This window comes from Crotalus tigris, unplaced genomic scaffold (assembly GCF_016545835.1).
Source record: "Crotalus tigris isolate CLP2741 ecotype Arizona unplaced genomic scaffold, ASM1654583v1 scf7180000024370.6872682, whole genome shotgun sequence".
NCBI lineage: Eukaryota > Metazoa > Chordata > Lepidosauria > Squamata > Viperidae > Crotalus > Crotalus tigris.
Window position 1 is genome coordinate 6,070,599 of NW_024100540.1, and position 13,593 is coordinate 6,084,191.

A 13,593-nucleotide genomic window follows, 5' to 3' on the forward strand; every position below is an offset into this window, starting at 1 on the left:
TTTCATGTCTTAAGTTTTTCAATTTTTGCCAAGCTGCCTGTTTATGTATTTTGCAATTCATGTTTTTCTTCTTCTAAGCCAACTATTATTTTTCTTTATAATGGAATTTTTGCATACATCTCTCCAAATATGTGTACTTCATTTTGCACTTGTGTTTATTATATGTGATTCTTGCAACCATTTTTCCCTAATAAAAAGTGATTTGTTATTTAATTTTAGATGCGATTTTGTGCAGATTTTTCTGTCATATATGATTTTTTTATACTAAATTTTGCAGACTTTCAAAGGATTAACTAAATGTACAGATTCCCAAATAAGAAAGAAATTCTCACATCCAGATTTGACAAATCTCTTTAGTACAGAGATATATGGAAAAGCAAATGATGGAATACAAACAATACTGCACAGCCAAGATATCTCAAAATCTTTATTGCATGCTTTGTGCTCTCTCTTTCTCATAAAATAACCCCATATATTTAACTTCTAAATTTGGTTTAAAATCTTAAAAAGTAACATATACTGTAATACTATACAAGAATAAACATTTAGCGCTGCAATTCTATTTTTTAAAAAATTGCCTTATATACAGGAATACAAGGCAGCCTACATAGGACTCCCTCCTATTCCCCTCAATGCATCAGTCACTTTGTATTAAGGAGTTGTTCGTCTGAAGTTACCAGGTGAGGTTCTATGGCTAAGGATGAATGATAATTTGGGTCTTCAGAGTGCTAATCCAACATCTTCACCACTACACCACACTGTTTCTTTTGTGGGTATTGAAATCATGAAGTTACACCTCTTAAAATGTTTATGCAACATTTTAAATGTACAAAAAAAGATAAAACATTTTTGACATCTTCCCTTCTAAATAGTTTCTAATATTCCATAAAGCAATGGTGGCAAACCTATGCCACGTGTGCCAAAGGGGGCACTCAGAGTCCTCTCTGTGGGCACGTGCACCTTGCTCCAGCCCTGCCTTCCCCTGCAGCCCCCTCACCAGCAGCCCCCCATATTGTATGACTTGCACTAAGCATATCAGTTATAAAGTTAAGCCACATTCATCTTAAGATAGGCAAGTACATATATAAAACTAGTAAGAATTTAAGCCATCCAAAGCACATGACCTACCCTTTTCAGGTTTTCAACTGAATGTGTGAAGGGGAAGTGGACCTGGCTTGAATGATAGCATGTTTCTCTGGATCCAGAAGCATAGAATTATAGTGTTGGAAGAGATCTTGGAGGTCCTCTAGCCCAACTCCTTCTCCAGCCTTTTCTTCCTCAGGCTTAACAAGTTCCAAGTTTTGGTATGATTTAGATTCCAAGCCCCTTACTATCTTTGTTGTTCTTCTTTGCATGCTTTCCAGTTCCTCAGCAACCTTTCTGTACAGTTGTGGCCAGAACTGGACACAGTATTCCAGGTGGTCTGACCAGTGCAGCATAAAGCAGTACCATCACTTCCTGTGATCTTGTTGGTATACTTTTATTGATGCAGCCCACAACTGAATTGGCTCAGCTTCTTTTGGTAACTGTAGCACGCTGTTAATTCTTGCTTAATCTGTGGTCTAGCAAGACTCCCTGATGCTTCTTGCAGGCATTCCAGGACCTCTAATAAGCCAGAGCCTCTAACTCAGTGGTTCTCAACCTGTAGGTCGGGACCCATTTGGGGTCGAACGACCATTTCACGGTTGTCGCCAAACAATGCAGTCCGCCATTTTTTCCCCCTTTTCCTTAGCTGTGCTACTCCCTTTTATTCTATTAGCTTTTGAAAGCCAATAGAATAGACTCTCTTGAATAGAGTCTAATTCTATTGGCTTTCAAAAGCCAATAGGAATTGTCCAGGCTGTCTCTGCCCTGCTGAGCCCGCCAAAAGTCCCATTCTGTAAATGGTGCTGCAAGTTGTCTGCAGTGAAGACGAGCTCTCTGGAAGCTTCCACCCCTCCCTGCTGAGCAACTACTGAAAATGTAAGTAAAAGAGGGCCAGGGGTGGGAGGTGGGAGGCCAGCGGGCGCAGGGACCTCCCTTGGGCTGGGCCAGCTGGTGGCCCAGCCGATGGGAGGCCTGCGCCATCTCTGCCGCTTGCCAGCTACGCCTCAGCCGGCGCAGGGGGTGGCACCACGCATGTGCGGCAGTCCTGGGCAGGGAAAGTCCTCGACGTATGACCGGTTGGGTAGTCCTCAACTTACGACTGGTTGGGGGTCGCGGCATTAAAAAGGTTGAGAACCACTGCTCTAACTGTACTGAGGGCTATTCTCCCATCCAAGCAAAAGCAAATTTGGCTCTTTTCAGACCTCCAGCAAAATGTGTGGAAGTCAGAGGGGATGGAATTAGTAGCTATCATTCTCGATGCAGTTTGAGCCCTTCACACATTCAATGGGCTACCTGAATGGAGTTTTTGAACATTAGCTTTCAAATTTTAAATACTATTATTGGTTCATGTCTGTGAGATGCAAACTGGTGCTCAAAGTGTACACTTTTTGATCATTTCTTTAAAAAATAATGAAACAATTATGAATTTGTTGGAATTTCAACAACATTGTGTTATTCAGTGTTCAATATTACATAGCATATTGATTTTTTTTATTTTCAGTGTTCTGGCACCTCAGGCTGTATGTCATGTCTTCATAGATGAAATTTTGCCTTTTCTTTGCATGTCCTTGTTGGAAGCACTTCTTCATCTATTTAAAAAGACAACAATTAAGATGCATTAAGGGATATGTTTATATATATATATATATATATATATATATATATATATATATATATATATATATATAACTGTTAACAATTTTTAAAAAAACAATAATAGTATAAAACAAAAATCAACATATAGGAACTGTAAAATAGGCTTTTACTAAACATTACATTTGGACTGAGTAATTTTCTGCAGAAGAAAGGATATAGTTGTACATTTTCAAGATCACAATGACAACTACCTATAGCAAATATTAATCTATTGAATCACAAGGTTTTTCTTCTAAGCTTGCGCTTATGTGATAATGATTGTATGTGGGTCCATTAAAATCCTTACATTGATATAAAACAGTGATGGCGAACCTTTTAGAGACCGAGTGCCCAAACTGCAACCCAAAATCCACATGTATCATTGGGTGCTGGGTGGGTGTGGCCCATTGGGAGGGCATGACCCACTGGGTGAGCATGGCTGCAGTGGTAACAGCAGACTGGGTGGGACCAAAAAGTTCAATCAATCAATTCCAACTTTGCAAGATCTTTTTTTTCCCGTGAGAAGTTGAAATTGATTGATTGATTGACTGAACCTTTTTTTTTTGGCACATGGCGGTGGAGGCCTAAAGCAAAAACGTTTTATAAAACCTAGCTGAAGGTCTAGGACTGGGGCACTGGCGTGCGTGCCCACAGAGAAGTCTCTGTGTGCCATCTGTGGCACCTGTGCCCGTGCCATAGGTTCACCACCACGGATATAGAATAACTAAAATAAAGAAAACTCCAGATCTTTAAATTAGAAATTCTTTTGCATTATAAATACAGTATCTAGTGCTATACTACAAGTCATTCTATACTATAGAATGGATCTCACTTGAAAAAAAGTATCCACAAAAGAGGCCTAAAACAAGATGGATTGATGACATCAGCAAGTATTACAGGCCCAATTGGCAAAAGAACGCTCAGGCCCCTATGAGTTGGAAACATGCGGAAGAGGCCTTCATCCTTCAGTGAATAGACAATGGCTAATGATGATGATAGTACAATTATGCAGGAAAGGAGTTATTTGACATTATCTTGGGACATTTCTTGACTGAGGTACATAATTTTTAGGAAAGAAAGAAGGGAAGTTGATGGAACATAGTTAATGTAATATCTTGATATTAGCCATACTTACATCTGCATGATAGATGATATATGATCCAAGCATAAAAACCAAGAGCATTAACACAGAAATAAAAATATACAGCATCCGGGGAGATTCAAAATTCTTCTCTGAAGGTGCTATAGTAAAGAAAATAGAACATGCGGTTTACCATAGAGCTTTACACCAGCTTTCCCAGCCTTCAAATGTGAAGGAATAATACAGACATGCCTTGACTTAAGACCACAATTGAGCTCAAAAGTTCTGTTGCTAAGTGAGACATTTGTTAAATGATTTTTGCCCCATTTTAGGACTTTACTTGCCACAATTGTTAAGTGAATCACAGCAGTTGTTAAGTTAGTAACGCCGTCATTAAGTGAATTTGGCTTCTCCATTAACTTTGTTTGTCAGAAGGTCCCAAAAGGGGATCACATGACTTTGGGACACTGCAGCTATCATAAATATGAGTCAAATAAATATGAATCAGTTGCCAAGTATCTGAATTTTGATCATGTGACCATGGGGGTGCTGGAACAGTCGAAAGTGTGAAAAACAGTCATAAGTCACTTTTTTCAGCGCTGTTATAACTTCAAATGGTCATTAAATGAATTGTTGTAGGTTGAGGATTTCCTGTATTCCTTCTGACATGTTAACTGAAAAGCCTGGGATTTGTATTTCCAGTTCTTCTGGAACCTTTAAGAAGGCTGCTTTGACAGACCTCGGCCTTCCATCACTGAATAGCCTCCTGATTTGTGGACTTCAACTCCCACAGTTCACTAAAATTATTAATATGCAACATCTCAGATAGGTACATTTAATTGTTTTAAAAGATTATCATCTATTATATACATTTTTATTTATTCCGTAGAAGGGACTAATGTGATGGGTATTGTATGTATGAAAGCATGTATATGTGTGTGTGTATATATATATATATATGCGGAGTGATTTCCTTCTATATCCTGTAAACTCCTTAAGTCCAATTAGATTGAAGCAATGTATCAACTTTATAAATGAACAAGTCAATCAATATGTTGACTTTCAAAGATAATCAGTTTCGGAATTATGATTGAGTTGTAGACTTCAAGCTGAATTAGAAGTTTCTGGACAAAAATGAGGTAAATATTATTACTATTATTAATAATAATAATAATAATAATAAAGTTGGAAGGGACCTTGGAGGTCATCTAGTCCAACCCCCTGCTCAGGCAGGAAACCCTATACCATTTCAGAGAAATGGCTGTCCAGTCTCTTCTTAAAAACTTCCAGTGTTGGAGCATTCACAGCTTCTAGAGGAGGTTGTTCCACTGATTAATTGTTCTAACTGTCAGGAAATTTCTCCTTAGTTCTAGGTTGCTTCTCTCCTTGATTAGTTTCCATCTGTTGCTTCTTGTCCTGCCTTCGGGTGCTTTGGATACTAGCTTGACTCCCTCTTCGTCGTGGCAACCCCTGAGATATTAGAACACATGCTATCATGTCACCCCTCGTCCTTCGCTCCATTAAACTAGACATCCCAATTCTAGCAACCGCTCCTTAAATTAAGCAGTTATCTGAAACAAGGTCTGAATTGAATCATATTGTTTATAAAATTTCAATTATTTAAGATTCTATGTTTTTCCAGTTTAAAATTCAGTCCATCCATTGTCTTTTCAGTTTGCAATTTTTTTAAAAAAAGTTTCCTCATTTATGTATTCCTCAAATATGTACTTCTGAAGTATATACAGTAAATGTTAAATATATAGCACATGCATAGTTAATATATGTGTTTGCTCAGTGTATATTATTTGCTTCTCATCCATCTCGGTACAATGCATTTTATATGCTATACCATACTTTTATTTTGTACATATTTGACTCGAATGAATACATTTTGTATTAGTGTAGAATCAAATGTGAAGTCTAGAAAGGAAAGTGAACAAGTTGTCACTTTCCCCAAACCCAGTGACATTAGGCTTATTACTTTTTTAAAAAAATATATTACCTTAATTTGTATCCAAACACTCCACATTTTCATTTCACAGACTTTTAAGACAACATGGTTAATAGAATTCAAGATGTCTAGATAATACCAAATTAGTAAAAATGGTTAATGATTTATAATTGAAAATCAAACTGCTATTCACATGACATTTTCTTCATCCTTACCTTTTACTACCAAAAGAAACTTCACTGGGCTATTCTTTAGCTTAAGCCCAGTATCTGTGGTCAAGGTTGCTGCACACATATATCCGTCACTATCATTTTCCTTCAGTTGCTTCAGTGTAATTGTGGCTGTGTTGTTCACCTCAAAATACTCAGTGCGATTTTTGTATGCAGAATCTTCTTTCTTGTTTTTACCATGATAGGTAATAAAAAGCACATCTGTGGGCTTTGCAAAAGTTCGTTTAAGATACAGACCTTCAATCGTATGCATAAACTTGCAGGTGAGATTGATGCTTTGCCCTTCTTCAGCAATAAGAACCATCAATTCCTGACTGACCATTTTTTCTGGAAAGAAAAAGATCTGAAGTGATGGTGAATATTATTTATGCACCTGCCATATCAATGTCAATAGATCTGAAGTGTTATAGTGTGCACCAGTTCCTATTCCAATTCTATTTAAATATACAAAGCCCTGAAAATGAAGCCTCATTATAAAATCCCTTCAGTTGTATTTCAATCTTGAATCTGAGGAGAAACCCACATTTTTTTCCCAGGCATTCAGCACTCACAATGCAAGTTCCAGTTAGTCCTTCACACTAGAAACAGCCTGGCTACAGAGCATTATCACAATTTTGTACCTCTGTCTGCATTTCCTGCTAAATACCACCTTCTATAAATTCTCCTGAAAGATGGTAGACACAATAAGCAAGCTTATTTTAATCTGCCATTTCCTGTCATTTAGCTTACTGACACTACATCACAGAATGAGAGCTTCTGTGTTTTGCAAAGAAAAAAAGATGCATATGAATTGTGAAACTGCTTTAAAAGCAATAGCTATCATTTTCAAGGTGCACTGATTTGTTGAAGCATGTTTCAGCTGCCATATACCATATCCAGTGTTGTCACTTAAGTATTTGAATGGTGTTTTTTTTTTCTAAGTCTGGGTTCTTTTCTACTCTTCTATATCTAAATACTAAACAGTTATAAGAGATCTTGGGGAATCTTCTAAAACTACTTTTTATTTCAATGGTATTCAAACTTAACAAATTATCACTTCCATTCAACCAATAACATTGTACAGGTAGTCGTCAATTTACAACAGTTCACTTAGTTATAACAGCGCTGAAAAAAGTGATTTATGACCATTTTTCTCATGTATGACTATTGTAGCATCCCCATGGTCACTTGATTTACATGTGGATGCTTGACAACTGACTCACACTTATGACAGTTGCAGAGTCTCAGAGTCACATGATCACCTTTTGCAACCTTCTGACAAGCAAGCAAGCAAGGTCAATGGGAAAACCAGATTCACTACAGTTGTTACTAATTGAACAACTGCAGTGATTCACTTAACAAATATGGCAAGAAAAGTCATAAAATGGGACAAAACTTGCTTAATAAATTTCTCACTTAACAACATAAATTTTGGGCTCAATTGTGGCCATACGTCGAAGACTACCTGTATTGGTTTTGTGAGGATGTCTATCAAGGACCAAAGAAACTTCTGTGCCGTGCTATTTTATGTTACACTATGCTGTTCTTGCTTGATTAGCCTGTGTAAGTCAGCTACTATTTTTATTTCATGTTTGATTCCCTTAATGCATTATTTCATTGACTGAGGTTTAAATTGATTCATCTCTTGTATGTTGGAATTCTATGCAATAAGTATTTCCAGCAAGACTACCAGATTCTGTAACAGTTTTGTTCCCTATGCCATCCATCTGGTAAACTTGCAAGATTCGTTTTTCTCACCATGTACCTGTATATATCTGAACTAGACTGTGTTGTTTTTCTGTGTCATAAAATATATGTGAGTATATTTAATTTTTTGTCATATTTATGTAGTGCATATTGGAGGTGGTGACCCTTTGAATGCTGTATGCAACGAAATTTCATTTTAATGTATGACAATTAGTGCACATTTAAAGTGACAATAAAATTATTCTGTTCTATATTCTTGAAGTGCATTTTAGGAGGCATTTCAAGGAATAAATACAGTATCACTTTAAGAGATAGGCTTTAGCATCCCAAAGATCTCAAAACATAACTTTTATATTTTTAAGACACATTTTAGGAATGTTTAACAGTAATGTCTGCTGGAGTTACTATAGAGCAGAAATTCTGATGGAAAGAACTGTAACTCCCCAACATACATGTTTGAGTATCTATACCAAATTCCTCTGATTTGTGACATGCGTCAGCATAGGGACCGGAGCTGTGCAGATATCCACATTTCAAGGGGAGAAGGTGAGTTGGAGAATATGTTACCATTAAATACATTTTCCCCTTAAGTTTGATTGGCAAGAGTTGATCAAACTCATCAGTTGTGGCTTATTTGAGGAGCTACCAACAGGTATAAAATATGCATACCATCTCGATTTTTCTCCTTGGACTCTCCAATTTTAACAGTTTAATCTGAGAAAGTTAGCATAATTTGTTTTCCAAGATCAATAATAAAGATAAAACATGAAGTAATAAAAATACAAGGCAAGTTAATGAAACAATTTAATAATGCAAGAAAGGCAACAATTCATAGAAAGTTTGCAGAAATTTGTCAGTATTCAAAAAAGAAATTTCAGTGAGATTCTGACAATGAAAGAATCTTGTGACACTATGAAAATTAATAGCATAATTGTATTCATTACTTTTATATACATTTGGAAAGGAAAGTTCTCACATTTTAATAACACAACTATTTAGAATTTATATGTGTAAGTTAATTTCTAGGAATATTCCCAGACATTTTTCAACCAAACCTGTATATCCTACTTTGTATCCCACAAATAGACATGCATATTTATGTTTTTTTTTCAAACAATTTCTGCTTTTACACACTCAATTCTCTACTTTACATGAGCATTGCCAAGACTGTACAAATGCCATGACAGCTATGGAGTACCATCACAGCTTTAAAACAAAAATAATCCTTAACACCTGATTATTGGGCAGATGAGATGAAAACTCTTGATGGAAGTTATGAAACCCAGTTACTAAACTGGGTTTCTTTGTTATTTACTCATCATGAAAAAATACAAAACATACTTCTACAAGTCATGCTAAGATATAAAGAAAGCATACAGATTTTAAAATAAATGATATAAATATTCTGAGTATTCAGATTATTCAAAGAAAACTTTGATTAATACCCATAGGCTAAACTCAGATCTCATTTCTTCCCCTGCAGTCAGCCAAAACAATGTCTCTCTTTATACCATAAATAAAATCAAGATCCATACAAATAGTCTTTTTGAACTTAGTCTATATCATTAATTCTAAGTGAGAGTTAAAAATCAGTAAAACAACTTTTAGATATCTTCTACCTTTTGGTTCTGCATTTCCAGGAGAATGCAGCAAGAGAAAATACGCAGAAAGGATCCAAAGCATTTTGCAACAGCTGCTTTTTCTACCTGAAAGCAACTACTTTTTTACCCACAGAGCAAAAATTAACTTCCCACTTATGTGATCATGTGATTTTCAATCAAATGAGTGCTTGGCTGAGTGTAAACCATATCATTATGTACAGTCAAATCTAATGGTGTGAGTAGTTACAAATTAAACCCCATGTCTGAGGAGATACAAAGAACATGTATTCAGCCTTAGTCCTTGTTATTAACAATCACAAAAATCTTCATACTAGTCCCTCATAAGCAAAGTTTGCTTCCACTTTATTTCATCTCCACATTGAGATGAAGTATTGAAGTGTTTCTAAGATAGGTTGAAGGAGGGCTAAACTAAAAACAATCTTTATTCATTTATTTGTGTTTAGGAGATCTTTCTGAATTCTCCATTTATTTATTTTTACCAACAACTTGTTTGTTAGATTAAAAAGAGGACATTTCCCTTAAGAATCTTGAACTTGAATGTTTATTTAGGTTTACTCCTGACTAGACAAGGATGGGAATGCACTGTTAACCCTAACTGGCATATAGACTTCATCAAATGAACCTTACATCTTTAAAACTCTTGTTGCTTTAGGAGCATACATACCCATCAAGCTATTCCTTTCCAAGACAAGAAATGTTACATACAATACAGAAAAAAATGTTGTGAAAATAGTATGACCAATCAGTTAACAGCATAAGAAATTTAGTCAAATTCAATTTAGTCAATTTGCCACAGTTTACTACACCTCTTTGAAGTTTCTATCCTTGCAAATTATCTTTGCTTTCATCACACAGATACACTCCTCTACACACATATCCTTTAAACTTCACAACTTTTTTCTCTTGGAGGATCCATTAATGCCAGCCAATCAAGATTTTGTGAGTCTTCTTCATTAACTCATTCTTCTTTCATACTGTAATCACTCCTTCATTCCCTATATATAATTAAACCATTTCAATGTACTTTTTTTGTACTAGTAATTCATTGTTTTATATTCAACTACATTCCTTCAGCACACACATATTTTTTTACCCAATATGTTCTTCTTTTGCGACACACACACTTATTAAATATCAGGTTCCCATAATGCACAGGTGTCAAACTCGCCACGTCATGTGATGTGTCGTGACGTATCACAACTTTTTTTGCATTGCTGGAGCTGGGGTGGGCGCGGCCTCCTCATGATGCAACCAGCCCACGGGCCAGCAGTTTGACACCCCTGCATAGTGTAAGTGTATCCTGGCATATCTAACAACATGAAAGAAGGATGTCCTTACTGAAAGTTATATTTTATCTTCTTTCAACCATTATGGCTCACAACCAAGGCATTCATACAAAACATTCCCTATTTCTAGTTTGTTCCTTTTGTCATAGGCTTTGTCTAAATTAAAAATATATAAAATAAGTTTTCTCATGTTTGTTCAGTTGTCAGTGGCCTTCATAAGAGCAACAATTTTATTGCATTGCACTTTCCAAATTTTGTTTATTATCTCATATTCTTTTGGTCACAATTTTCAGAATTCTGTCAAACACCTTCCCAGGTATACAGGTCAAGCTAATCCAAAGTAATTTTTGCATTAATGCTTGCTTCGTTTCTCTTGGTGTAGGGGAACAAATATCATTCTTCTAATCATCAGGCCAAGGTGAAGGCTTCGCATACAGTACATTGTTAAATAAGTCATATGGTGTTGTCATATTCAAACCACATCTGTGTTTAAAACATTATACATTTTAAAAATAACATTTTAAAAATAATTTTTGGGGATTTCTTTATTGATTTTTGGGAGCATCCTAGGATTACTATGTGAGATCAATGACCATAGAAGTTCTTAAAATTAAATAAATAAATAAACAAATTCCAGCTTAGGCCATCTACTCTACAGCCTTATTATTGTACAACAGTTACAATTTCATTTTCATTTCAGTTTGAGATATTGGTCCATATTTTTGTTTAAAATAATTTTTCCGGCATTCACTTCAGCTTTAGCCCACAGTGTTTCAACATTTTTAATTCCATGAGCTTTCATGAAGGCCCTCCTCATCAAAAACAATTTGTTTCCCTCAAAATCACTCATTTTCTGGGCCACTTTTGATGTTATTGTCTCCTGCTTTCTGACTGCATTGTTTGCAACTGCCTTTTCCCCCTCAATGCATATTTCACAATATTTTTCTCATCATAATTTATATCTTACATTATTATTATTAAATGTGTCACACATTCAGAACATCTAATCATCCTTGTATCGAAGATCATTTCTTCTTGCACCAACATGATGCTACATAATAAAGTTCTAAATAACCAACAGCATTCAGTGTCTCTATATCAAAAGTGTTCAGTATGACAGACTGTTAAGCTACCAAATCTGGACTGCAAATGTCCAGACATAAAAATAATTTTACTGTCCTCTAGTGGTTTCTCATTTTTTTGCAGCCTATACCTGGTAGACCTAACATATACCAAACTGGAAGGATCTACTCAGAAAACTGGTGCCAGGTTTTTCAAAATAGTTTATGATAATGGCATTTAATTCTTGCAATCCATATTTTTAATCAGAATCCTGTTGATAGCAATTGCAATGATTCTTCAATTAAAAATTTCAACCTCTTCATTGTTTTTTATATCTGCAGGTCTTGTTTGTCCAGTTTTCAGAAAAAAACATGAATTCAAGAGCATCTGACTTCTCCAATGTAAGCTTCACATTACTTATCTGATGCTGAATTGGAAGATCTTGCAGAGTTTAAAATACTCAAAGCAAACAGAATTAAATCTCATCCAATGCCTGAAGACTATGACTTTTATTAAGCTGAATAAACAAGTCTTTTCTTCCAAGTAAAATGGAAATTCCTCCTGGTAAGTAAGAAAAAGAATGAACAAAATGATTTAATAGGCTCATAAAGCAGAAGAGCATGTATGCAAATATTATTAATAAATAAAAAATAATTTGCCTTTAAATAGTTTTAATTGTTTTTTGTCCATTTGTATCCAGAAGATGAATCTGAATTCAGGTCAATATATTTTAACCTGATCAAAAGTTCTTCCCAACACAGAGGATGGACCACAGATCAGCACATAATTCATATACACCAGGGGTGTCAAACTCAATTTCATTGAGGGCCGCATCAGCATTGTGGTTGCCCTCGGGGAGCCGAGTGGATGTGGCCAGGGTGGGTGCAACCTACTGGGTGGGCTTGGATGGAGTGGGTGTGGCCTATTGGGTGGGGATGGCCAGCTCTACATTGTTCACATCAAGGGTGCCTGTGGGGACCTGGGCAGGAGTGGGACAGATCTGAGCATCTCTGGCAGAAGGGGGTGGGACCAGGGCAAGGGCCAAGGCATGATCCACTGGAGGAGCCCCACCATTCCTCTCAGGCCATGCGGGGCGACTGGATAGTGGTGTGGGCTGCCTGAAGCCCTGGGCCACAGAGAACAAATGCCCAGCATGGCCCTCAAGCACCTGTGGCACCAATCCCAGCTCCACTTCCTCAAGGGGTGCCCAGCTGCACTTACCTCCTCCTCAAGGCAGCTGCTGCTGCTGTGCTTGCTCTCCTTAGCCAGGTTGCTCATGATGGGTATGAGGGCAAAGTCAGAGGGAGGCCCATTCCCTCTCCATGGGAGGAGACCTGGCTTTGTATCCAAAGCTTACTTAGCAATAGGATGGGAGACCCCCAGGATAGGCCAGGAGGAGGGGGCAAGGGGATGGTGAAAGGGCAGCAGGGCAGGACTAAGGCAGGACTTCCCTCAGACCCTCCCTCTCCTTCTTTCCTTTCTTCCTTCCTAAGTACAGAGTGGTGGGAAAATATTTGAGATTAGGGAGGGAGAAAAACAGGAAGAAACGCAGCTGGGGAGGTGTCACCCTTCATGAGGAATGAAGGAATGCACCATCGCCTGGAAGTGGCCAGCACATGGTTCTCACTACTTCAGATATCTAGCTTGGTGGGCTCTGGGGGAGGGGATGCCATGACCAGCAGGAGAGTCAACATTACCTGTACAATGCCGCCCAGCCCCCAGCCTGCCCGGTTTCAGCAGGCAGTGGGGCGCTCTCCTCACAGTGCCGAGAGGCTGAGCAAGGGGGCACGAATCTGAAAAGAAATGTGGCGACACCCAGCCCCCAGCCTTCCTGGTCTTGGCAGGCAGCAAGGCACTCTTCTCACAGTGCCAAGAGGTTGAGCCGGGCAGTGCGAAGCTCATCAGCTTTGTACCTTGCTGCCTGCTGAAACTGGGCAGGCTGGGGGCTAGGCAG

General features: G+C 37.5%; 1 protein-coding gene across 5 annotated transcripts in view; it reads right to left on the minus strand.

Annotated features, from left to right (window-relative positions):
- Nucleotides 1-2,111: 2,111 nt before the first annotated feature.
- Nucleotides 2,112-13,593, minus strand: part of LOC120301197 (CD276 antigen-like) — a 30,455-nt gene continuing 18,973 nt past the window's right edge. For 2 of the 5 annotated variants that reach the window (XR_005554823.1, XR_005554822.1), the window contains exons 6-9: nucleotides 9,289-12,200; nucleotides 5,969-6,310; nucleotides 3,857-3,963; nucleotides 2,112-2,675 (exon numbers count right to left, since the gene is read on the minus strand). Coding sequence is in view for 1 of the 5 variants with exons in the window: in XM_039328086.1 (XP_039184020.1) it covers nucleotides 12,115-12,200 (86 nt within the window). In the remaining 4 variants the exon portion in view is untranslated. Of the gene's footprint in view, nucleotides 2,676-3,856; nucleotides 3,964-5,968; nucleotides 6,327-8,460; nucleotides 12,201-13,593 lie in introns of those variants that run through there. The other 3 variants (XR_005554824.1, XR_005554825.1, XM_039328086.1) reach the window with 3 other exon arrangements.